This window comes from Bremia lactucae, linkage group LG2, assembly GCF_004359215.1.
Source record: "Bremia lactucae strain SF5 linkage group LG2, whole genome shotgun sequence".
Taxonomy (NCBI): domain Eukaryota; phylum Oomycota; class Peronosporomycetes; order Peronosporales; family Peronosporaceae; genus Bremia; species Bremia lactucae.
The window spans coordinates 3,919,829-3,945,505 of NC_090611.1; the positions used below are offsets into that span (position 1 = coordinate 3,919,829).

The 25,677-nt window shown below is 44.3% G+C and overlaps 8 protein-coding genes across 8 annotated transcripts; 3 read left to right on the forward strand and 5 right to left on the reverse strand.

Annotated features, from left to right (window-relative positions):
• Positions 1 to 8,549: 8,549 nt before the first annotated feature.
• Positions 8,550 to 9,986, forward strand: CCR75_002528 (uncharacterized protein; the record flags this gene model as incomplete). The annotated part of the gene is made up of 1 exon (XM_067960625.1): positions 8,550 to 9,986. One exon carries the CDS (start codon positions 8,550 to 8,552, stop codon positions 9,984 to 9,986), a length of 1,437 nt encoding a protein of 478 aa, XP_067821786.1.
• Positions 9,987 to 10,251: 265 nt separating this feature from the next.
• On the reverse strand, positions 10,252 to 11,178 carry CCR75_002529 (uncharacterized protein; the record flags this gene model as incomplete). The annotated part of the gene is made up of 1 exon (XM_067960626.1): positions 10,252 to 11,178. The coding sequence occupies one exon, from the start codon at positions 11,176 to 11,178 to the stop codon at positions 10,252 to 10,254; it is 927 nt and encodes a 308-aa protein (XP_067821787.1).
• A 1,336-nt stretch (positions 11,179 to 12,514) lies between these two features.
• Positions 12,515 to 12,973, reverse strand: CCR75_002530 (uncharacterized protein; the record flags this gene model as incomplete). The annotated part of the gene is made up of 1 exon (XM_067960627.1): positions 12,515 to 12,973. One exon carries the CDS (start codon positions 12,971 to 12,973, stop codon positions 12,515 to 12,517), a length of 459 nt encoding a protein of 152 aa, XP_067822262.1.
• Positions 12,974 to 13,224: 251 nt separating this feature from the next.
• CCR75_002531 (uncharacterized protein) lies at positions 13,225 to 13,677 on the reverse strand (the record flags this gene model as incomplete). Its single annotated transcript, XM_067960628.1, has 1 exon — positions 13,225 to 13,677. One exon carries the CDS (start codon positions 13,675 to 13,677, stop codon positions 13,225 to 13,227), a length of 453 nt encoding a protein of 150 aa, XP_067822261.1.
• Positions 13,678 to 13,987: 310 nt separating this feature from the next.
• Positions 13,988 to 15,355, forward strand: CCR75_002532 (uncharacterized protein; the record flags this gene model as incomplete). The annotated part of the gene is made up of 2 exons (XM_067960629.1): positions 13,988 to 14,053; positions 14,306 to 15,355. 2 exons carry the CDS (start codon positions 13,988 to 13,990, stop codon positions 14,441 to 14,443), a joined length of 204 nt encoding a protein of 67 aa, XP_067822264.1. The 3' UTR covers positions 14,444 to 15,355.
• On the reverse strand, positions 14,531 to 14,983 carry CCR75_002533 (uncharacterized protein; the record flags this gene model as incomplete). The annotated part of the gene is made up of 1 exon (XM_067960630.1): positions 14,531 to 14,983. One exon carries the CDS (start codon positions 14,981 to 14,983, stop codon positions 14,531 to 14,533), a length of 453 nt encoding a protein of 150 aa, XP_067822263.1.
• A 2,573-nt stretch (positions 15,356 to 17,928) lies between the features above and the next one.
• On the forward strand, positions 17,929 to 18,239 carry CCR75_002534 (uncharacterized protein; the record flags this gene model as incomplete). The annotated part of the gene is made up of 2 exons (XM_067960631.1): positions 17,929 to 18,094; positions 18,199 to 18,239. The coding sequence occupies 2 exons, from the start codon at positions 17,929 to 17,931 to the stop codon at positions 18,237 to 18,239; spliced, it is 207 nt and encodes a 68-aa protein (XP_067822266.1).
• Positions 18,240 to 19,052: 813 nt separating this feature from the next.
• Positions 19,053 to 20,828, reverse strand: CCR75_002535 (uncharacterized protein; the record flags this gene model as incomplete). Its single annotated transcript, XM_067960632.1, has 1 exon — positions 19,053 to 20,828. One exon carries the CDS (start codon positions 20,826 to 20,828, stop codon positions 19,053 to 19,055), a length of 1,776 nt encoding a protein of 591 aa, XP_067822265.1.
• Between the last annotated feature and the right edge of the window lie 4,849 nt (positions 20,829 to 25,677).

Below are 25,677 nucleotides of genomic sequence, written 5' to 3' on the forward strand. Positions count from 1 at the left end.
AACAGATTGAAAACTACTTTCTGCTTAGTAAGTGCGCACGAGGAGCCGGATACCGCTCCCGTGACGACACTTACTAGAGTACTTAGTCTTAGTGCGTTGGGTAAGGTCGCTTAGGCGCCCACCACAACTACCTCACTGCACGCAAGAGAAGCTGGTTAACTCTTTCTCGCTGTGCCAGGGTGTGAGTCTAAGGAGAGCGTGGCCGCATTACGACGTGCCCGCCTACATTGGCAATTATCGACAAGGAAATTTCCTACATCTAATTTCACATTTAGTTTCTTACTAAGTCGTAATTAATTATCGATTTTTTAGTGTCTTTTTTTAATCAACACTTTGAGAATGCCTACGGTTCTATTTGTAATGGAGCACCCGTTGGTTGGAGACCGTTGTTGTGGTCTTTTTATTTTATTTAATATAGTTAATTACTTAAATCTCATTTATTATATGGGTAACAAATGTGGTCGCGGCCGGCCAGATATGAATCTGGCGGCCGAAATCTATATTTAAATTAGCTAGGGAAAGGTTTTAGATTTAAATAGTTAAATAAAGTACAGCTCCCCTTTTGATCTGAAAGCGTCTACTCCCTTACTAAGGCTTGCGCAGTGATTTGTAAGATAGAAGCCTTTCAAGGTAAATACTCTTGGGCAATAGTTGCCACTTGGTTCTACGAACCCTGGATTCCTTGAACTAGAATTCATTAAGCTTTAATAGCTTGTACGACTCCCTGAGAAATTAAAACTATTACTTCTATAGAACTAAAAGACTATTTGAGTCTTAAAGTCTACCTCTGACTTTAGGAGCGAGGTAGCTCCGCTAAACCTGGTAGCACTCGTAGTCAGTCTACGCCTGAGTCTTTATAACACGAAACCTCCACTGAATAGGAAGAGTTTCCAGAACTTTCAGAGGCGCAACGCACAGCGTAAAACAAGCTCAAAAACTTTATTTGGGCTTGAACATGTAGAGTTTTTATATCCCAGGGATCAGAGGTCCTGCATGCAAGGCTTGAAGCCTTCATGCGATATGAATCCTCCCTGATCGGCCAGGCTCAGGATCATCTTGCGATATATATGCCAACTCGGGACATTTCTGCACCTGATTCAGAGCCTAAGGCTCGCCCTCAAGTTTTCATGCAAAGACATTTGAGTGGAAAGAGGAAAAAAACTCCCTTTTTGGATTAAGCAGATGAAGTTGTCATTTGACTCCGCCTTGTTCTTAACAGAACGGCAAAAGGTGGCTATGGCCATTTCTAAACTCGGAGGTAGAGCCATTGGGTGGGTACTATCGTGCAGCACGTCCATAAGCGACGCTCTTCCCTCATGGGATTCGCTGAAGCAGCAAATTACCAGCATGTTTGCACCACCTGAGTAGGTTTTTCGCATGCGATCACGGCTCATAGCAACTCGAGAGGGTAAACGAATTCTAGGGTTTTTATGTCCAGGAGCTGAGAACTCGGTGCAAGAAGCAATTGTTGTAAGAAAATTCGTAGGGGGGGGCTCAAAGAGGCCGCTGCTCGGACGGAGTTATTCCGATTTCATCCTGCTACCTTCGAAGAGGCAGTTGCCATAGGGCTACGCGCTGAGTTCGACTTTATGTCTGCTCGCGTTAGCACCCCTGTTTACCGAAAAAGCTCTTCGAGCACATGGGTACCGTCCAATAGACCGGATTTCATGGATCTAAGCTTTGTTGAGGAAGAAGAAGAAGCACTTCAATCTGTGGAACAGCATAAGAAAAACCGTAGATGTTGTATGTGCGAAAGCACAAACATTTAAGTCCGGCCTGTCCCCTACGAAATACGCGTAAAGCTCGAAAGAGCACCAATTCCGACCAATACCAGAAATCTGGTACGGTGCGGGAAAACGTCGATACCCAGTAGTTGCGGCGCGCGCTCTTGGGAGTGCCCTAGGGTCTGTTGAACCTTTAGGAGGTGAGAGTAATCAGGACCTAGCACCAGTTAGACGGGGCATAATGGCACGGGGCTTAAGTACAAGTCTGGCTTGTTAGTCGCTGAAGCGACTGTGAAGGGCTTTGATAAGCCATGGTCAATTTTAATTGACTCAAGAGCGTCTTGCAGTTATGCTCGATGTCGTTCCCTTAAGGATAATTAGCATACGTTGAACCGCTTAAAGCGCATGAAAGTGATACAACCACTGTTAGCTAAGCGGCTGGGACTCGTGTCACTTTTCTTAGCGTCTATTGAACTTAGGTATAAGGTTTCTGGACTTTGACAGAGTGGAACGCTGTCTCATCCTTGATTTGGATTCGAGATATGATCTCGTCCTTGGTATGGCCTGGCTTGAACGCCATGAGCCATGGATCGATTGGAGATCTAAGACCTTAGGCGCCACGCGCAATGTTCTTAGCAATGTTTTGGAGAGTCATGGACCACCTTTGCAAGATAATAAAGCACTATTCGCGCGGATCACTGACTGAATCTGTCAAAGTTTCAGACATTGGAATCTCTGAAGTAATAAACTTCAATGTTGAAAACAATAATTCTCAGCCCGACTCAGAAAGAGGGAGTAGAACGACACGTACTCCGTCGAGTGACACTCAATGTAATAACGATTTTCTAACATGAAACTGAGACTTTACCTAAGCATTGTGGGCCTAAGGGCGAGTCATCAAGTATGCAATATCTCTGAGATACGTGGAGTGGCACGTCTAAGTTCACCGAGTATGGTTGGCCGAGGTGGCACCATGCTGAGTGTCAAAAGTGATACTATTGGCGGTGAAACAGGGCATCAAGGGTGCAATATCCCTGAGATACGTCGAGTGGCACGTCTAAGTCCACCGAGTGTGGTTGGCCGAGGTGGCACCACTTTGAGTGTCAGTAGTGACACTATTGGCGGTTCGCCAGGGCATTTCGGGTCAAACCCTTTTAATGCACTTGAAGTGACACGCAAACGGTCGCTACACAAGGAAGTTGAGTTACCTAAATTCCTTGTCGAGTGTCGAACTAGACACCAGCTCTGGTATAGAATTAATATGGGCTTAAAAATTTGGTGACGGAATGTCCCCGCCTCTAGGAGGCGTATTGTCTTTACTCCGAGACAGAAGAGACACAAAGCGTCTATTTCGTCAAAAAGTCATACGAGCGAGCAATTGCATACGCTTGTAAATGGTCTAACCGAGTAAGTCGAGGGAGAAGTTAGCCTTGCGGCAATCCTCTCGTTACATGCTCTTTTAGAGCTAGACGAACTGTCTATTGATGAGTGCGGTCGAGCCTTAAAAGCAGGTGACTTATCTGAAATGGTGGTCATTCGACCTATGGTTGAGTTAAAGTCATCGTCAATTCTAGACGAAGCTATCCTGGATAACACAAAAGCTGCACTTAGTGCGCGAAATGGGTCATCGATCCTTAAAGATCCGTAGGATCTTTAAGGATCGATGACCCATTTTAAGGAATTCCAAGATGTGGTATGTAATAACCCACCATCTGTTTTACCTCCGGATAGGGGTGTTCGTCATGAAATTGACTTTGTTCCGGGAACCAAATACTGTGTCACACGACATTAGCCTTTACCAAAGGAACTGTGTGACGTCATTGACGATCTTCCGTGCTAAGCACGAGGCTGGAATGTTACGAGAGAGCCAATCTTCTCATTCGACACCGACATTTTGTGTCAAAAAGCCAAATGGTACATGGCGCATTGTACATGCTTATAATAAGCTTAATACTGCCACTTTATCAGCACAAAACCTCATTCCGAGAAAGGATATTCTTCAGAACAATATGGTGGGATGTGCAATGTACAGTGCACTTGACTTAGTTAATTGTTATTACCAACTGCTCATGCAAGCTAGCGATATCCCTCTTACAGAAGTTAGGTCTTCAAGCGGTATGCTATGGGAGTAGTTGGTTATGATACAAGGGCTTTCCAACGCCATGGCAACATTTAATCGCCTAGTGACGCACTGTTCCGCCCTTATCGAGGTTATGCAAAGACTTTTACTGATGACCTTTTTTCCACAGTGGTGTGGTGCAGGGTCGGTAGGATCCGGACAACCATTTAGATCATTTGCGAGCAGTGCTCAATTATATGCGCACAAACAAATTGTATACCAATGCATCTATATGCATTTTTGGCGCAGACGAAATTCCTTTTTTAGAATGCTTCATTGGGAAGCGAGGCCTTACAGCGGATCCCGCTACGGTAATTGCCATAGTAGATTGGCCGGTTCCTAAAAACCAAAAGGATTTGCGAAAGTGGTTGGATCTTGCCAATTACTTCCCCAATTATAGCGAGCATTACGCTGATATGGATAGACCATAATACAACCTCCTCAAAAGGATACAGATTTGGGCTGGACTAGCCCAGAGTATAATGCTTTCCAAGCAGTCGAGAATTGTCTTATCCATGCCCCGATTCTGACACTGCCGAATCCAAATTGGCCTGTCAGTGTCGTCTGTGACGGGTCGGATCTTGCAATTGGCAGTACTCTGTTAGAGAAAGGTGATGATGCACGTGAACGTGTAATTGCTTTCGAATCTAGACAGCTTAAAGCTGCAGAAAATACTACCCAGTTCATGACAAATAGTTACTTGCTATGAAGTATGTTCTCGACTAAGTCGTTTCATCTTTCACAAAGAATGGCCAGATGGCTAACCTTTTTTGCCGAATACAACTTCGCTGGCAAGCAGAATGCTTTGGCTGATGCGTTATCGCGCAGGCCAAATTATGATCTCCCTCCTCTAACGACTATAATGTCGCCTAATACTGAGTTAATCCGTTTGGTTCACGCCAAGGATGAACAGTGTGTAGCTGTTTTACGAGCTTAAAAGAACTCTGATTCAGTTATTAAATTGCCGGCACGTTTGCGTGCAAGGTTACATCGATTTTCTATTGATGTCGCCCTGTTGATTAATTGCACAGACACTGCGAACCCTCTGCATGTCGTTGTTCCTCATCATGAGGATTTGAAGTACCGAATCCTCTATGAAGCATATGATACTGTCCTTTGTGGTCATCTCGGTAGAGAAAAGACCTACGGCTCTGTAAGCCAGATTTATTGGTGGCCCAAACTTTATAAATGGGTCCGCACATACGTTCGCACATGCGAGATTTGCCAAAGGTTAAACCCTCGGCGCATGCTGCTGCGCCACTGGCAAGTCTGCCAGTCCCCACATGGTGTTGGAAGTCCATTAGTATGGATTTTGTTTGCGGTCTATCGAAAGATTCGGCCGGTAACTCCGGCATAGTGGTCTTTGTTGACCTTATGAGCAAAACGGCTCACTTAGCGGCTGGGGTGCCGGATATTATTAATGGTGAAGGAAGGCTGTTTATACATCGGGTTCGGCAACACGGTTTGCCAGTGGCAATTGTCTCTGATCGAGACCCCCATTTCAAGGGTCAAATCTGGAAATCAATTTTCCGAGTGCTTGGAACCAGATTGGACATGCGCTCAGCGGACCATTTGCAGACCGATGGTCAAACTGAACGTGTCAATCGCGTCATTGAAGATGTTTTATGCAGTGTGTGTGCACACATGCCAAAGCGCTGGAGCTCAATGCTCCCAGTGGTAGAATTCGCGTTAAATAACGCTGTACATGCCTTTACAGGCAATACTCCGTTCTATGTCAATGGTCTCATCCATCCACGCGTTCCGTTAGATTCCCCTGCGTTGCTCAAGGCTTGGTGGGGAGAATTAGCCGATAGGCTTGCTAATATCAGCCCTGTTACCGTTCGGAAACAAATAAGCGAGTTTCTTGCTACGCGATTAAGTGTCTTAAGACATGTAAGGGATACGATGGCTGGTAGCCAAGACAAACAAAAAGAACAAGCAGATGCCTAAGGCAGGAGCTGCATTAATTCTTATGTAGTCGGAGACCGAGTTTGATTTAACGCTAAAAACCGTCCTAATAACTTGCTTCCGGGTCTTCAAGGCCAAATTGCGCCCGCGCTTTATTGAGTGATTTACGGACTGGCCAAGAAGGGCCTCGCTTACACGCTAAACCTTCCTAGCAAGCTGCGTACACAGCCAGTGCTCTACGCCGGCTTGCTGAAGCCATATCAGGACCCTCCCTACGTAAACTTAAAGGCGCTTGCGCTGAGACAGGCGGTCGTGCCGCAGATTGCTGCATCCTCATCAGGATGTCCAGCTGGCCCTCGTAACGAGGCTGCTGACGTTCCATCATGGAAAAACGGTTTTGAACCGCCTCAAAAGAGCTCTTAATCCGAGCATGGCTCTAGCGAAGAAGTTGCACCTCGTGCTTTAGAACATCAAATGCTTCCTTCGAGATTTCGGCCCTCTCCTGCACTGCTTGATGTGCGAGGGAACCTTCAGTTTCACGTGGAGAAACTTTTAAAGCGACGCCGTCATAAAGGCCGATACCAGTATGTGGTGAAGTGACTGAGGGACCCTACTTCTGAAAACTCTTGGGAGTTTGGTGTACGTCTTCGGCAGATTGCCCGTACGCCGTTGATTTTTTCGAGCGCCGAGCTCAGGTCAAACTCGCGTCAAACGACGCTTCCACCACTAGACGTGTTTTAAGTTGGATCTATAGCCTCAGTGCGGCTTCGATCCATGGTTGCAGGGTCAACCGAAGCACTGAAATATCGCCTTTGGCCTTGCTTGGCGAAAATCGAAGTGAACTTCCGTTCCAAGCGAACATCAACCATGTCCGTAGACTCTCTGATATTCCAAATATTGCGGAGGCGGCGGGCTCGATGAACCCGGTTTTCAAACGAAACTTTGATTTCCCTTTTTAATTCGTTTGGAAACAAAACGATGGAATTTTTCTCATCGAGGTCACCGAAGTCCCACAGACCTGATCACGCAAAAGCGGCAGATACTGACTTCGCGTTTTTCATTTTTTTTCGGCGTAAGGAATCGCTCATGAAGAACGTCACAAGCAGCGAGCTCCTCCGGCGTCCTCGCCGTGGGACCGGATAATCCAGATGGCCAAGCTGTAACCTGTGATCTCTTTGAGACGCTCTTCCTCACTACGTGGAGTGAATCTGTATTTATTGTGAGCTTTAACTTTCGCTATCTCTGCAGCTCGACAACGATCTTGTTCCTCTATGGGGATTGCCCGTTCTTGCTCTTTATCGAGCGAATTCGGGATAATGTTGGACACAGGGTCCTGTGTCCTGTGCAATGCAGTTAAGACATCGGCGGCACCACGTTCTGTGAACGGATTTAGGGCCCGCCGACGTTCATCCGGAGGAGAAGGCGTCAGAGAACGACGTTCTTTCTCCCCCTCCTCCGGTGGAGAGTGACTTTTAAAGTCCACCATTTCTTTGTCGTCGAGAAAGTTGCTAAGAGTCTGTGACTCACGCTTGGTTGTCATGAGACAAAAGAAAGAACAGCACAACGAAACGGTTAGCTGTTTATGTTCCAACCTCAAAAAGAAAAATGAAGTGAATGCTGTCATTCGGTGTCAACAGTTTGATGGGGAAGGGTGTAATGGGGAACACATCGGTTGGAGAACTGTCGTTGTGGTACATTTACTTTATAGGTAAAATACCCTTTTATCCTATTCTAAAAGAGTGAATTACTTAAGCTCCCATTTATTATTGATAACATATGTGGCAGCCGCCAGATATAAATCTGGTGGCCGATATTTTATTAAATTAGCTAGGGTAAGTATTTAGATTAGAATATGTAAAGAAAGTTCAGTTCCCCTTTTTGATCTTAGAGCGTCTAGTGCTTTCCTAAGGCTTGTGCATTTGTGATAAAATAATCATTTATAAGTTATATACTCTCGGGCATTAGTTGCTACTTGATTCTACGAACCTCTAGTAAAGTGTCGTACGGAGCGGTAATCCGACTCCTTGTGCGCACTTACTAAGTAGAAAGTAATTTTCGGACTGATTAATTTTAAATCGCATTAAATATAAAAACTTATTTTTACCAATCAAAAATATCATTTCTGTAGATAACAGTAATATGTATTGCGAGCGTATCTTTCTGCATATCTCGCGTAGCGGATGACGCCAGGCGTCATCCCTCCTAATGTAAATGTACCTATGTGCATCACATACACAAGGGCTGGTCACAATGTGAACCACACCCGAGGGGTTGTCAAATTAGTTTATTTAAGTAAATGATCATCCCCTTAAGTACACCAAGTGTACTGAATGGGGACTGTGTAACATTCGGGCAACTTTAGCCCGTTGCATCGGCCCAACAGCTAATTTTTATATGTTTGGTTTACATACTTATGGTCCGATATCCTGCGGCAATCTACTTAGAGAATAAACGCTCCTCCTGGCAACGTAGAACTCGAACTAACCTCGAACCACTGCCAAAACTTGTTATCAGCATCGAGGCCGGCTAACATCATGTCGAACGATGGTGAAGGGTGCTACAAACTCATACGTTCTTAACATATAAAGTCATTTGTTGGTATTGCGAGACGGCTATCTATCTGTTCATAACTGGCACTGATCTGTAAAAGGTGCCGAAATTGCTTAAATAGTTAAAATTGCTCATGTCGCAACTTCACTCAAAAAACATTTTAATGCTTATTCATTGGCCAATTCGTGTTTTAATCATTATTGGACGATAAACTAAATACAAAGCAGGTCATTGGCTTGTTAAACAACATGGCACGGTTGGTGCCTCTCTTTCTCGTATGGGCTGCGATCTTCGCTGTCATTTTACGCAGTATTCGGGCCACGTGGCCACCTGTGAGCACAAATGCAGTTGCTCCTGAACGCAATGTAGCTCCTACTCGTAGGAATAGCACCCGCGACAACTCCATTTCGAGGCGACAAAGAGCTTTTGAAGAAAGAAGCACAATCAGTCGTTATTTTTCAAAGCTCAAACAAATGTTTGGGGTCAAAAAACAGCTCGGTCTTCCGTTTCACCCAGTTGCAATGTTAGAGACCTATCACTTGCCAACCATGACCCCAACGGAAGTTATAAAGAAACAAAAGCTATTTCGCAATCCACGTAATTCGGAACAAACCCGCTTGGAGGTCGAGCTTTACGACGCGTACGTTGAGGTATGGAACAAGCGCGCAGCATATCATCAGAGTGGCAATGCTATATCAAAATGTAATGTCTTGTCAGGGCTGAGGGAGGTAGTTGAAACAGATCCGTATCAACTCTATACCTATTTGGCAACCAGTTGGATCAATCGAGGCATGTCTCTCGAGATGGTGTTTCACAAACTAGAGTTTAATGATCAACGGCATGTAACACAGGTTTTACACTCTATTCACGATGATAGCGCAGTGATCTTCTACCATGCCTTCTTTGACACGTTTCGTAAAAGTAGAAGCCAGGATTTAGAATTAGCCGACTTGTTTGTCAAAACGCACGGTCTCGAGTTTGTGGCTACGATGCTGTTATCGTTCCTTCCTCTTGAAACAATACAGACTTTTCAATCGTATTTAAAACGGAGTGTCTTTCGACTGTGGTCTCAAGTTGATGATCAAGAGCTTCTTTTCAGGTCCATCGTATCACAAGTCAACTTTCGTGAATTATCAGCCGATCCAGTGATTCATCTTTGGTATCAATACCTTGAAAGGCAAAACGGTCCCTCTGCTCCAGTAGTGGCGATTGATCTACTGATCCATTTGTATGGATACCCCCGCATTTTAGCGACTTTTAGTGGTGGAAGCAATTATAAAGTACTACGTTTGCATCAGACGTTGCAAAAGGGGTTGTATACTAAATTCATATTAGACAATTTCTCGGCGGAGGATGTCTTGCATGACCTTGGGTTAGTCCAAGGTGAGCTGGAGAAGCTCGAGAAGCCACTTCTTGACGCTCGGGCGGAGTTTTGGGTCGAGTATTTTCAAATGACTTTGAAAGATTCGTCCGATAATTTGGAGGTTCCGAAAGATTCGTCGATTCTATACTTTTTCAATCATATGATTGATATTAGCGTAGTCGAAGAAAAGTCACGTTGGGAGGAGTTAAAAAGAAAATGCCAGATCAAGAAGCCCGATGAACCCAAAACGGAAGCAATTGGGACACTTTTGGAGCAAAAGTTGAAAAAAGTGACTAGATTTAAAAGAGATGATTTAGTTTGATGCAAGATGCAAGAGCGCAATACTCTTCGAGTTCGTATTCAAGGTTACGTATTCTTAATTCAATATACTTGCGGTAGTCTTCACTTTACTACGACCGTAATTTATTTGCTAAAATGTAAGACGAAATAGTTGCTACGGTTTTCTGTATATATATTATCTCCTGAGCAGCACCTTGTGTGCCTATACAGAGATGGCATTATTTAAAATTGAGCCATGCATGATGAATACGACACACGAAAGCGCCCAATTAACCGTTTTGCTTGCCCTAAATTGTAGCTCCAGTGGCCACTTCTTTCGGTAAAAATGGGTCACTCTCGCCTCCCAGAAACTTTGTCCGATCCGCGTAAAAGACGTAATGCTGCAGAAGAAATACCACGTCCACAAAAATGCTGACAAATCCGAGCGAAAACTTGACGGGATTTCCTGTCATCGCCGACCAGTCGTTCGTCGCCTTGGCATCCAATACTTGCTGTCCAATGGACAAAACTCCTCCCGCCATATCGAGCAGGACATTCCAAATGGTCCACCCCACGGTCGATTTGCGTTGATAATTCAACACAATTTGGGGAAGACACTTGACGAGGGATGTCAGAAGTTTTACGTAGCTGAACATATAAAGCAAATTAAGTGTATTAAACACAATTGAGGTTGTGGCATTGCCCGTAAATAGAATGACAAGGCCAAAGAGTAGAGCCGCAACACACGTTCCAAAGGACCACAAGATTGTGATTGGTTTTAATGTTTGATCCCCTCGTGGGTAGAGATAGCATTGATAAAGCGACACAGCGACCAATAGGGCCGCGTGTAATGAAAAGAAAACGTCGTTGAGTTCGACCGCATTGCGATGACCGTCGTGGCGCCGCATATACTGCTGTTGCACGCTCTCGGAGTAGTAAAACGCAACGTTAAAAATCGAGTAGCACATGAATCCAAGCATGTTGAGCATCGTGTAATCGAGGGACAATCCCACGACGCTCTGGCGTGCGCGGTTTAGAAATACTTGCGGATAAAAACTCACACTCCAGCAAAAGAAGTAGATCCACCCAATGATGCTCGAGACGCGATTCCACGGCTGTGGAATGTGTGCATTCGCGTGTAAAGATAGTCCAAAGACGAGGCCAATGAGAAGAATCAAGATCGAAATGACGGCCGCACGGCGATTTGGAGGGAGTTCCATGAACGAGCAACTCATGATTTTGGTGGGAATTCGAATTCTGGGGGAGTTTTCGAGACATTGTTGCACAAGAACGAATGAGAGAGAGCAATTGCTTGACGTGGCAATTCGACAGGATTGAAGTTGGATTTTAGAAAAAAGTTGTCGGATTCACCTGCCAATACAAACAAGTACGATTTAAACGTTTTTAGAATAAATTAGTAGGATGGCTGCATATTGAGCCAATCAAAGAGGAAGCTATGGAATTATAGCAAAGATTACTTCTGGTGAATCTATTTATAACGAATGCTTCATGAGGCCAATTCGTGAAGCAATGGTTGTTTACTAGCCATGTGATTTGGATTTCTTGTTATGACAAGGACAGGGCTATTAGGTATTTTCATCGAGTTACCAGCTCCGAGAGCCGCGTAAATTTGATGTCTTTTCAACAGCTGACTATCGACAATGGCCTCGTGGTACAAAAAAATATTCGCTACGGAAACTTTGCGAGTTATCCAAGCCAAGAGAGCAAGAGTTGAATAAGCTGATTGATAGAGGATGTAAAAAAAGTTTGTTCTTTGTCCTGATGATGAAGTCTTACAAGGCAATAAACCGGCATGCGCGAATTGAATGATGATTCGCTTTCTGCACCTAGAAATTTATAGCACGGGCTCCAACTTGTAAGTCTCGACCTTCGAGGGCTACAAGGATTAACAAGAAATCACGAGGATACTTGTTAAAATAAGGGGCTAAGGGCATTTTTCGGGGTATGTAGATACGCGCGCTGAATTTTTCATGAAGAGGTATTAATTACGAAAATGCATTGCTGATTGATCACCGTTAAATAGTACGGCATTTCTACACTTTTTCATGGAAAAATATCTAAAAATTATTGAAATGCAATAAGAATTATCGATGCATTCGTTGGCGTAGCCCACACCCAACATACTGAGCTTATAAGAAATGGGTTCTTTTCAGGCTGGTTTTATTGTCCTAAGAACTTACGATTGAGCAAAAAAATGCGAACGCATTCTTAGGAAGTGACAATGTGCTTACCGCTTATGACTCGATGCTTTTGCAAATTGGCCTTGCCACAGCGCACTTTTAATGATACAACATTTGAACTGCTCACGCTATAAAGTTGGACGAAAAATAACGAATTTTAAAAAGAGAAGCAGCATACTGAGCTCCAATAAGTTTCTACAAGGGTCAGCTCTAGATAGACGAAAAGTGAAATAGTGTCATACCGTCCGATGTAGCTCGGTAACTGAACATGACTGAAACTAGTTTGTTACAAAGTACCATTTATTTAAGGGAACCGCCAAGCTTCCAGCGTTAATAATAACAAGCTAACAGTGATGCATCATATCTTCCTTCATGGCAACAACACTGCAAGAAACACCATCAATATGTTCGCCACGATCGATGCGGGGCTGATGGCAACAGATGAAATACGGCTATCCGTGAGATTGTCGGAAGAGACGAAGCCGTCGTTATTTGCTGAGCCGAGTGCGCTACATCTCTCTGCAAAAACATCAAGAATATCTGCTTGAATATAAATCTCGGTCTTTGGAACTCTGCAATTGCCGAGATTCAATGCAGCTACTTCCTTCATCAGCGCATTGCACGCAGTGCTCACGCACACAACTTCGAGCTGCTTGGTCGTGAGCTTTGACATTTCAGACAAACCACCGAGACCGACGCCTTTCGAGCATCTACCAATGTTGGAATTACCTGCTACTTCTAATAGTGCGGTGTACGAACACAATTCGCTTGCACGTGAGCGACATACAAATGTCACGGTGATCAACACGAGAGCAATAAACGAAGTCATTTCTGTTCGTGTGCTTCACTTGGCAAGTTTTTTGTAGAATGACGACTTTTTATTGTGTCATAGACAAGCAATAGAACCTGATAAGAAGCACAAAGCTTTGCCGATTCAGCGATGTCCGAAAAATCAGGATTATAGATTGTAGAAATTCGTTCTAGAGTTCCTATTTCTTGTAGAATGCGCTGTGCAAAAACGTGTGTGAAATGAAAGCACTCAACACACATTTAGTTGCAAGATAGATATGTTTAATGGTATTAAAAACTTAGCAACAGTACAGTCAATAAAGTCAACCCGACAAGTTCCAGAGCAGCCTTGATTGTGACCGAGCTTGAAGTAATTACAGAAGAGCCGATCCCATCGGTCGAGGATGAATTTGCAACGTCTCCTCCGCCGCATCTTTTCTTAAAAGGATCAAGAAAGTCTTTGTCGAGTGCAACATTCGTGCCTTGAATGATACAGTCGCCGAGGTTCATGGACCTCATTTCGTCCATGAGCTTTAAACACTGCGGGCTGACGCAAACTGCTACGATCTGATCTTCCGAAAGCGTCGACATGGCTTCAAAGCCACGGAATCCAATGTCGGAGGTACACCCCTCTAGATGTACACTGCCTGCGATCGTCAAAAACTGGGTTGTCGAGCACTCTTCGGCATATGCAGTGGCAACAAAGGTCAGGATTCCAATCACCAGCGTCGTCGAAAAGTTCATATTGCGATTAAGAGATGGATTGGCTTTGGCAAATTGCAAAATGCAACAAGGTATTTTCTGAATTCCGAGGACGACACGGCACGACCATCTTTGGTTCTTTGATATTCAAGCATTTGCCGCATGATTTGCGATAAGATTATAGACAGCTGCTTTGTAAAAGCGGCATGGAAATGTGGTAAAAGTTGCCTGTGCTTACAACGTTTTGTAATAAAGTTAATGATGAATTAAGTACGCGCAACGAGATCCAATATTGAACTCTTTCGAGACTAATATAAAAAAATGCACTTGTATTTATTTATATTGTGGCGACATGGAGCTTGAAGACATCACAGGTGCTGAATGTGCTTCGCACGAAATTCATTACGCAACGTATAAGGTATGTAAATCCATCACAACTAGTGCTCTATGTAACATCCGTGTATAATGTCATTGATGCGAGACACCTATTTTGTGGCTTACTTCTTCGCAACCAGCTAGTAAGTCTCAATTGAGCACATCATTTTGACTCAATTCGTCCACATTGAGTAAAACGGATAAGTAAATGAGCGTCGCCACGGTAAATGGACTTTGTTTCGGAATTCTTAACGACAATCCATCTCACACAAATTCTATTTGGTATAACACCAAGCAATACGCTTATAACAAGTCGCTCTGGGCACTTAGCGTCAAAATGCATGCAGCACCCTTCCAACCGCCTGCAAAAGTACCTATAGTGACTCTCTTAATTGTAGCACACCAAGAGAAGACTGCACAAAAGCAATTATAAGGTTGCAATCTTTGAAAGTGGGTGACCAGACTTGTCATCCCAAAAAAATCTTAACATTTACAATTTAAATTTATTTTTATTGACTGGTCACGCCAAAATTACGACTAGCAGCACAATTGCAGACGCAAATTTGACTTTGAGAGACTCGGCACCGCTTGTGGAGCTGCTGGGTGGACTTCTTTCCGAAGACTGTTCTTCATCTGCAATGTCAGCTTTCGACTCATCATCGACAAGTGGAACACTGCCGTTCATCGACCCCATTGATCCTGCTGAACCCATCGACCCCGTTGAACTCATCGAGTCAGTCTCTTGGCACGCAGTGGCAAATTTGCCTAAAACATCTTGCTGAATAGAAACATTGGTGCCTGGAACGGTGCAATTGCCGAGTTTTGCGGCCGCCAATTCATCCATGAGCTTCATGCAGGGCATGGTCTTGCATACATTTATCATCTTGTCCACAGTCATGGTTGGAATGGTTTCTAAGCTGAAACCCGTGTCGGCCGTGCAGAGAGCAAGATCTGGGCTGGCTGCAAATTTCATTAAAAATTCCATCGGACAGTCTATACCATGAGCGGTTCGAGCAAAAGCGAGGAAGAAGAGGACGAATGAAATTAGCAATGGCATCGTAATGAGTCGGACGAATGGAGTGTGTTGGATAAAGAGACGTTTGAGGAATGAGTATCTCAAAATTGCCATGCCTAGTCCATCCGAAAAGGAACGTGTTTAAGGTTACTATCTCTCTAGATACATGCCCCAACAAAGGGGCTGTTGCGACTGTAGAAGCGATAAACTGGTTGAAACCGTTACTAACTTCTACCAACTGATTTACTCGCTACTTATTGGGAAAAAACAGAGCGATTTAGGACAGCGATGTAACTTTCGTTGTTTCATAACTGACTGCATATTAACACGAACTTATTATTTTCACTTGAAGGTACACGAGAAATAGAGGGCATACAGGTCGCCGACCCCGAAATCTATTTTGCATTCATCTAGATAAAACTATTCGTTTCTAAATGATCGCTTATGGTTTCGCCGTCAGGCTGTCCTAAAAATTATTGTGATATATCAGCAACAGAATAATTATTTTCGGTTCGCTGAAAAGTCCCTTCTGCATTTTTTTTTAATCAAAAACAGCTTGCTTTTAATTTTGACTCGCCAAAAGAATTATTACGTAAGGCTGCGTGGTCGCAACCCGGCAGAGGTAGCAATTCTTTAACGCTTAGAAAAGATTGCGCCTTGTCTCGACGGATAGCTTCGTGGCATTGTGGTTTAGAGCGATATGACCACCTTGCTCGTGTTCAAGCTGATCGTAATAACAAATCACTTTTTTGGTTTTCATTATGAATTCATCGCTGCCTTTGGCGATGATAATATTACGAGGCATACATGTCACTATCTTTTTATAATTATTGACTTATTACCTGGTTATAATAGTAACAATCGAACACTTGACCAGAGTACAGACAACGCGCAACCTTCTCGCCATTGTGGGGTGAGATGACTATCAATATAGTAGAGGAGTGCTATTTAGCTTACGGGCTATCGTGGTGAAAACTTTGAGGGTTGCTTTGGAAGAGTCAACAAGTCTTATCCATAGATAAGACTTTAATAGATGTTGCGCAATCATGCTCAATTGTGCAAACAAAAGTTGAAAGACGCACAACGAGAACAATTAAATCAAACGCAACACTTTGGATTAAAACTGAAAGGGAGTTTCGAAAAAAAATTGCTGCTATGCAAAGTTTATATAGAATCTTGAAGTTTTGTCTTCTAAAACAAACTAGTTGTACTGTACAACGGTATCGCGAGCTAGAAGAACAGTTAATTAGTGGTGTTCACTTTCAGATTTCGAAAGTTAGGTAGGTAGCGGTGACATTAAGGACAATTGGAGCTCGATTTAAATGTTAACTGAAAGAGATTTGCTCACGCATGCCCTCACTAATGAAGTAGGATATACGCGATTGCCTTTTGACGCTATCCACCGTCTATAAAGATTCGATATTAAAATTTAGTATTCTACATTGGCAAGCATGTAAGCTGATTCAAGGATTAGGCCGTCGAGATTTTTCACGCTTAAGATGGCAACAAATTGTACAGATTGAGTCTTGAAATCTAATAGGCATTTTTAAGGTAAGGACTGCCCGCTACTTGCCTTAAGATTTTAGAAAAGATTTCATTTTCAGAAGACTTGTTCGAACGAGATTGTCGGCATCACCTGCTTCAGATTAACCGAATATGCAGGGTTTCTAATTGAAGTCTAGTGACTTTAATTATGACCTCAAGACGAAAATAAAACTGCACCCACTACAACCTTCCAAGCTAACTTATATTTTATAAAAGAGATTACATTGATAGTCCTCCTACCGCCTCCCGCACAAGAAGCCTACTTCCCATCAGCGTGCTCCGTATAACGCTGCCTGCGATGCTCAAATCTCGAGCGCCACTCACATGGACGTGGTCCATGTGTTTGCAGTCAAAAGCCAAGACTCTGCGTTTCGGTAAAGTCCGATCTTTTTTATGCGGTACGCTAAAATATTGTGTTTATGCGCCATGCACCTTTCTCAGAAGGTGCAGTATTCCAAACGGTAGTTAAACATACATCTGCAGATAGGTTTCATGCAAAATAAAAATACCTTTTTTCTTGATTTTGGATGCGTCCCTTCATAAACGATGGTCTTTATCAAATACGCCCTCGCTAATTCTGCGTTCTTTATCCTGCGACTGTCTTAATGTAACACACAGCACTGGAAGTGATACCGAGAAGAGAAGTTAGATTTGATTCTGAGAAGTTGTTTCATAGAAAAGAGTGAAACGGATAGCTTCTTCACTGATGTAAAATGTCATTATTTCACAATATGGTACCATTTTCATGAAATAAAAAATGGGACGCACAATTCAAAGAGCTACCACAATTACTGCTTCTGTCTCTCTGACAAGGATGTCCCACGTCTTAACCCCATGTAGCTCTAAAAAAGATTTGAGCCGTTGCTGCCGCAATCGAATTCACACAAAGCTTAGTAAACTTCTGCACGCGATTTGATGTCAACTCAAAGACGTGCCTCAACCATGCTACAGATCAGTTCTTCGAACGACGCCGAAGCACAGGGCGCTTAATCGGACTTCAATTATAAGGATATTGTAACGTTCATTACTTTCCTTCGCAAGCGTTCTTAAGCTCTGCGACGCTCACTTTGAAAGCCAATCGAAGCCATCGTCTCCATCTGCAGCACCTTCGGTCAGCCTCATGAATTCGGCACTGTCAAACGTCCCTTTCAAAGCAATTGACTCAATTCTTTATGACTCGTCATCGTGCTAAAACGTGTAGACGCTGTGTTTGTCGTTTTGCGGCATGTCAGCGGCGAAGGACGGAACAGCATCGCCAAGTCAAGAGCTTTGGCCTTCGCTCTAACTTCAAGTGTCACTTCGGAAGCAATGCGTATCGAAGGAGGCTGTACTCAAACTTAAAACCGTCGTACTTTGACATGCACTGCGATGAAGCTCTTGAGCCCAACGAGCTCGCCATTAGCAGCAACGATCTCCAAGTCATGCGCCATTCGTTCGACACGATGCAGCAGCAATTGAGTCGAGGTCTACGTGAGATTCATGAGATGCGTGACTTGTTTACAGAAGCTTTAAAAAAGGTCGACCGTAGGAACGTTACTTTAACGAGGTGTTAGTTTTGTGTGATTAACGCACTCGGAATGCATCTTTATACTTTACACTGCATTATTTATTCTATGCATTGTGCCAAGAGTATTCTCGTGTATCACAACTGCACAACGTTGTCATGTAAGGGTAAATCAATTTGTTCACCTCTCCACAAACTAACCCGTGTGTTTACTGCCGAACTTCTTAAATCAAGCCCCACAAGCCTATTTGACAACTCATTTTTAAAGAGATATTTTTCTGTTGAATGTTCCAGCGAAATGAAAAGTTATACGAAATTACAAATAATAGATTTTTCTTCTTTGGGAATGTTGCATCCGGAAAGTCTGATTGAAAAGCTCCAGCTAATCTTCAAATAATACCTTCGTCGTCATTTTGAGATTAGTTATACACGAATATCCGCGCGTCAAGCAGCGATTGGCGGGGTTTATAAAATACTCAAATCAATTAATAAAAAGAGTTGTCACATTACTGCCCCATTGTTATTATGGAAGCTAGTATGTTATTCAACTTTATTCTTCCGTTTATAATTATGTGCTGAACGACACTTTGACAAGCTGCTAGATTCAAAGCTTGCTATGTTCCGTAAGGAACGAAACGTAAGACAACGCAGCTCAATGAAATGTCCAATGTATATCTTCAAACTTCGTGCTTTCGACGAATGTGCGAGACCTGAAGCAAATTATGTACATTTCAAGGTGTTGCAGCAAATACTATAATACTAAAAGAAGCAAGCCAGCATTATACAATCAAAGGCCAAATACCATGTCTTACCACCATTCCAACTAAATAAAAAAAAATCGTCTTCCTTCCGGTGTTTCGAATCATTAAAATATATAATTATTTGGTACGATCATTTAAAGTCGATACGCATCTAGAATACTAAAAATGTGACGACGAGAAGAGATGATAAATCCAACTGCCAGCATGTGGCAATCGTCTAGACTTCCAAAACCCAGCTCGATTTGCACGCTTCTTCACACGAAATCCGTTTATTTGGATCCGGATGCAATAGCGACGCCAATAAAAAGGCTGCACGAGGCGACAATGTCACTGGAAAAAACCACGTTGGAAACACGACCGAGCGGCGATTCGTGACCCCATTGGACCCTTCTGGACCAAGCGAGGACGAAGTAGTGCCACTCGCCAATGAAGAGCACCATCCGACATTTGAATTCGTATTCGAGATGCAATTCGAGTTATTCCGCATCAAAGCTCGCGAAGCGGAAATTGTCGAATAAGTCAATGCCATGTCAGGCACTTGCGACTTGGAAAGACTCGTGGGACTTCCACTTTGGTACGAATTCGAGTCATACACGAGTTTGTTCGTATGTGAATCACACGGTAGCGATCGTAACCACTCGCTAAACTTGAGATATCGTGGACACGTGGTTAATTCACGTCCAAATGGGAGACTTCCAACCAATAAACCATAGAGAATCACACCAATACTCCACATATCGGCTTTCCGTCCATCGTAGCCATATCTTGCATTCGAAAGCACTTCGGGAGCCACATAATGAGGCGATCCCACCATCGAATTCAATCGTCGAAACCGTGACGGTGCCACTACTCCCGTGGAGAGAGTTGTCTCACTATGATGCTCCCGATCCTCCCCACTTGTGCCACTGCTCACAGCGGCAATATAATGAGCCGAGAGTCCAAAATCAGCAATTTTAAGCACGTCGGCCTCACTCAAGAGCAAATTCTCAGGTTTCAAGTCCCGATGGACAATACCCAATTGATGGCAATACCGGACTCCCGAAAGAAGTTGTTTAAAATACGTGCGTGCAACTGTTTCATCCACGCCCGTATCGCCTCGAATTCGATCAAATAATTCCCCGCCATACGCCAGTTCCAAGACCAAAAAAATCGTCGATTTGGATGGTTGAATCAATTCCAACACATCGTATAATTGCAAGACATTGGCATGGCCACTTCCAAGACGTTCCCCCGTGATCGTATTGCCTGTGAGTTTATGCATGTGTGCGATTTCACGATAAATGGTTTGACGGGCTTGAAGGAAGGCGCGGTATTTTGCAGGAAGGTGTGGAATCACGTACGAAACGTCGTGAAGCATGACGACGGAATCGTCTTCGTCGCGATTGTGGGGAGGCACGGGCCTCGCGGACGCAGCCACGGCCACGGAAGCTGATGCTACGGACCGTTGCGAGAATTCTTGAACGGGTTCTTCACTGGTAGACCGTTGGTCGGCGGTGCGAGGACGTCGTCGTCGCTGAGAAAGCGGTGGGTTTTGGAGCGCGTCGTCGTCGTGGTCCACAAGCCAGAGACTTACACACATTTCAAGGGTGAGTTCTCGAAGCACCGGAAGTGGCGTGCTGGTGACGTAACATGCCAGTAATTCACGTCGATGGGGGAGATGGACCCAATAGACATTATCAAGTGTCATGCCACGGACGTGCCCAAGAATCGGGACGCCAGGTTTGACAATCTCGGCACGACGGAGAGCCCCTGGCGTCGTGAGTTTATACCCAACGGGATTGAGAATTTTGACGGCCACGGGTCGTTTCATACGCTGATCAAATGCTTCGTAAACGACGCCCGCGATGCCCCCGCCAAGGTAATTGCCCATAACAAACGCCGCAGTGTCGGGCGTCGAGGAAAGTGTGATGCGCTGGCCGTCGTACGTTGCCACGCGCTCGGGCGACACGTTGGCCTCGCTTAGAGGCATGTACTTGTTCTTAAGGAGCGCCATGGAGACGACGAGGATTGAGAGGAGAGGCGCCCCGAGAGTCGAGTGCCCCGTACAACCGGAGTAGGCGAAAGTGTAAATGTGGGAAGCTGGCTGGGTGGAAAACCGAATTAAGATTTTTTAGTGGACGATTTGTGTCCGTGTTGGAATCATACAAGAAGAACAAGAACTCGTGGGTCTTTCGCACTCGGTATACGGTACTCGACGCGAGAAATGGCCACGTAGAAAGGTACGTTTGTCCCGGACGCAATATGCAAGGGGAATTGATGTCAATGACGACCAGTGCGTTAACGCGAGAGGGAGGTTTTGTATAATAAAAAGACTTGTAGCGCGCGTACTTGCGGCACGTCGTAATGCGGTGGGGACTCCTTCCGACACGCTACTATGGGTTTCTACACGCTTAAAACTTCGGGCCAGAACACGACGATTTACGATGATTACGCTCCGATGAAGTTTAATTTTATTAATTGTATGCATTGAGCTGACTCCCTTCGGAGAAAATTGATACACGTCAGACCAGACACAGCAGACTGACTGATCTTTCATATGTACGCGTGCTGCGATTCGTTAGAATTGCAACACACGGATTTTTGGACAAAAAATGTGTGGCGAACATCATCTAAACGGCTTCAAAGCTCCTTCCGAGAACGAACATGAGCATTTTCCGAAGACGTAGAATGCGGTTGCCGCATCCTATTTGTACATATTTTCTTTAATTTAAAGCGAATGCGAGGAGAAATATCCGAGTGCCCTTATGGTTTCCTTGCAGTCGCATGCGCCACCAACTGGCGCTAGCACTCCGCCATGTGTGAGGTTTCTGTAACCGAATTGACCGCATTACGCACATTTAGCCATCGTATAGCTGGAGTGGGCGAATTTGCTTGCTCCAGCGCAAACAAATGCGGCAGCTTGTCGTCTAATCCCATGTCGCAACTGCTCCGACGCAATCCTCGTGTATGATTGCTGTGCTAAGCTTCCTCAACAGATTTTTGGTAGCCGTTTTGATCAAAGTTTTCGAACGAAACTTTATCTGCTAAACTTTTTTTTGGACCTTCTGGCGTGGTTCAGCCCCTTAGTAATCCAGTACCGGGACTGGCACTCTTAACTCGAAAAAAAAACGTGATATCCACGATTAGGCCGCATACGAAACACATGCGTAGCCCACGGCCTGTGGGACGTATTTGCCAATTCAGATAATAACGTACAGATACTGCTCGTCAATGTGGTACAGTGTCTCTCTCACGCTAGTTTAACCACGCTCACTGGTCTACGCGTTGTCTCTCACGTCCCCAGATTGACGTCAGAATGAAATGTCGAGGCATCACGCAGAGACAACATGATCGACAGCGTCGAATTTTTGACGCAATGTCACGGTGTATGCCGTCCTATACTAAAATGTCTATTTTATCGCCATTTGACTTTCGTCATCAACGGCTTCTTGCGTCTACTTGACACATTGTACCGCCGACCAATTGTCTGCACAAGGATCGACGCAATCTATACACTAAATAAGTGAATTCTCTTCTTAAATCAATTGATCAATTTGAGCAGCAAAATGTGCAAGCGTTTTGTTCTTATTTCAGGTGCTGGCGATCACGGCCTCGGTGCTCAAATTGGCAGCCTCTATCATAACTCATTCCTACGGTTTTTCACTTTGTATGTCTTAGTGTTGAGGTCTTGTTCAATTATAAAAGTAGCAACGGCGTGAAAATTGCTTGATAAGTGCACAGGTTATTGAAACACCAATTTTACCATATATACATGCATAGGCTGCTGCGCTACTTTTTTCACCAGCAGCCGTTTTTAGGGAAATCAGACAATGCCTTTCACACAATGGGAACGTTCTTTGTTTTAAGCTGCTCACCAGAAATTGTTGGATTGCGAAACGTTCTAATTAGTCGCCGTTTTCATTTTTTTAGCGCTGATCACGATTTGGTCGACAGCCATTCAACGGCTGCCCAAGTTCTTGTAAGACTTCCGCATTTCATGTGATCCAAATTATCTACGTAATGCGTCATGTATGACTCATTAATAGAACAGGCGCCTTTTAGAAGAGACTTTTAATGAACTAATCAAATCTATTCTTCGAATGCTAAGGAATGGAAACGACGGAGTGTATAACGGGCTAAAGTTGCCCTAATGTTATACAGTCCCCATTAAGTACACTTGGTGTACTTAAGGGGATGGTCAATTACTATTTTATAGTAATTAGACCCAGCACTCGGGTGTGGTTCACATTTGTGACCAACCCTTGTGTATGTGATGCACATGGGTGCATTCACATTAGGAGGGATGACGCCCAGCGTCATCCGTGATGACGGCTAGCGTCATCCGTTATGCGAGGTATCTAGAAAGATACACTCGCAATACATATCAAGTGTTATCTATAGATATGACATTTTGATTGGTAAATATAGGTATTTATATCTAATACAATTAAATAAAAATCAGTCTCCTACTTGATAAGTGCGCACGAGGAGCCGGATTACCGCTCCCGTGACGACACTTAATCAAAGTACTTAGTGCGTTGGGTGAGGTCGCTAACGCTCCCACCACAACTACGTCACTGCACGCAAAAGGAGCAGGTTAAACCGCTTCCGCGCTGTGCTAGGAAGTGTGTCTAAGTAGAGCGTGGCCGCATTACGACGTGCCCGCCTACGGAGTGGGTATTCGGAACGCAATAAGTAAATACTTCACTGCCCTCTCTTATAAAATTCGCAATGGTAAGCAGCGACAAGATTTTCTCTGCAGCGAACATGACGTAGCTTTCGGCTGACATAAATTATTATAAGCGCTAAACATGATTTGATTACGCACCGAGGGTTCCAGCATTCTGCAATACCAATTGATTTTGTGTAATGCACACATCGGTTGGAGAACCGTTTGGCACGGGCGGAGCCGACCAACGTAAAACGTAGGATGCGTTCGCATCCTACGTGGCAATTCTATTGTGTACGCATTGCCTCTGCGATGCAATACACGGAATTGCCCAATGAACTTGGGTAGTAGTTTACTGCAACCCACGTTAGTGACTACACGCTTAATCAAGTTTACCGTAGAGAGTAGTACTGGGTCATAAATTTTAAATGATAGAATATTTGTTCTTTCATGTTTTTCTGCGTTCCTTTTCGGACGGTCCACTGCGTTAGCAATGTATTCCTGTACGAAACGGATTACAATTCTCGAGCCAGCAGAAATTTCTTCTGCTGACTCATTTGTTTTGTCTTTCCCAGAGCTTTGTGCGCATTTCCATAAGATCTTGCTCAACTTCGATGTCGATTGCTTCGACATCGACATCATTCGCGTCGTTGGTACGGTGTATGTGTTGTGGACGCATGCACCGAAATATTGATGGCGAGTTCGACCATCGGTAAAAGTTCGCTCTAATTCGGATATGATTGGACGTATCCTCGAAGTATATCTTCGAGGACGCAATTTACGCGTTCCATCTGACCATCTGTCTCTGGATAATCAGAAGTTGACATAGTCAGCCGTGTTCCGAGAGATCGGAACACGGATTGCCAAAACTCCGCCGTAAACCGTAGATCTCTACCCGAGACCAGTTCTCGGGGTAACCCGTGGAGTTTGAATACCGTGTCGATAAAGGCACGGGCACATCCCGGAGCCGTGATCGACTCTAGTACTGCAGCAAGATTTACTATCTTGCTGAATTTGTCTACAAAAACAAGGATTCCATTGGTTTTGTGATCGTCTTCGGGAAATCCGAAGACGAAGTCAGACATTCTGCTGGAAGTGGTAGAGGCTGGAGAGGTGCACGGGATGAAGGGTTAGGCTTCACCCGTTGACATAGTTCGCAAGCACGAATGTATGTGCGCACGAACTGATACTGGCGGGGTCAGTAAACGTCGCGACTTACTGTGAGATAAGTTTTCTCACGTCCACGATACCCACTTCTTGTGCATCGTGACACTCATACATGATGCGCAAGCGCAAATTATTGTGAGTTGGGGACGACGACACGTGGAGTATCGCCGGTAACGGCTGTGTAATACAATAAGCCGTTACGTGTTGTGTATCGATCGGATGACGATTGATATAAAGCCGGTAAATCTTTAAAAGATTTATCGGATGGATTCATCAGATGATCCATCAAACTCAAAAGGTCTTTATCCTCTACGTAGGCTTTCTTTTTGTCATAAAATAAGGAACAAGGTTGATGACGGAACACTTGAAATGAGTGTTGCAACAGTGGGATTATTTTCACTATTGCAATGCGCAGCCGGCTCGAAATCGGGTCGGCGTGATAACGCATCAGCGACGACATTAAGTCGTCCTGGTTTATATTCGACGAAGAAGTTATACTCCGCGAAGAAGGTAGCCACCTCGTCATTCTTTGCTAGAGATGTGGGCTATTAACGGCCGTGCGTAATGACGCATGCTGCGTATATACGATGAACGGTCTATCTCCGAGGAGATGGACCCTAACTTTAGCCAGTGCATATTTCATGGCAATGAGTTCCTTGTCGTGCACTGGGTAATTGCGTTCAGCTGGTTGCAGCTGACGCGATTGGTAACAGACGACGCGCTCCGTGCCGTATGTATCGTATTGCATTAACGCACAGCCGATTGCGAAATCGCTGGCGTCATAGACCACATGGAATGGTCTGTCTTGATCTGCAATCGCCAAGATGGGCGATTGCATCAAGCTTTGCTTGATACCTTCAAACGAACGCTGACAATCAGCGTTCCATAACCATTTCTCGTCTTTTTTCAAGAGACGAGAGAGATGAACTGTCATCTCTGCATAATTGCGAGAGTACTTGTGCAAGTACGCCGCTAAACCAAGGAACTTTCTAAGTCCCTTGACATCGACTGGAACTGGCCAGTCGGT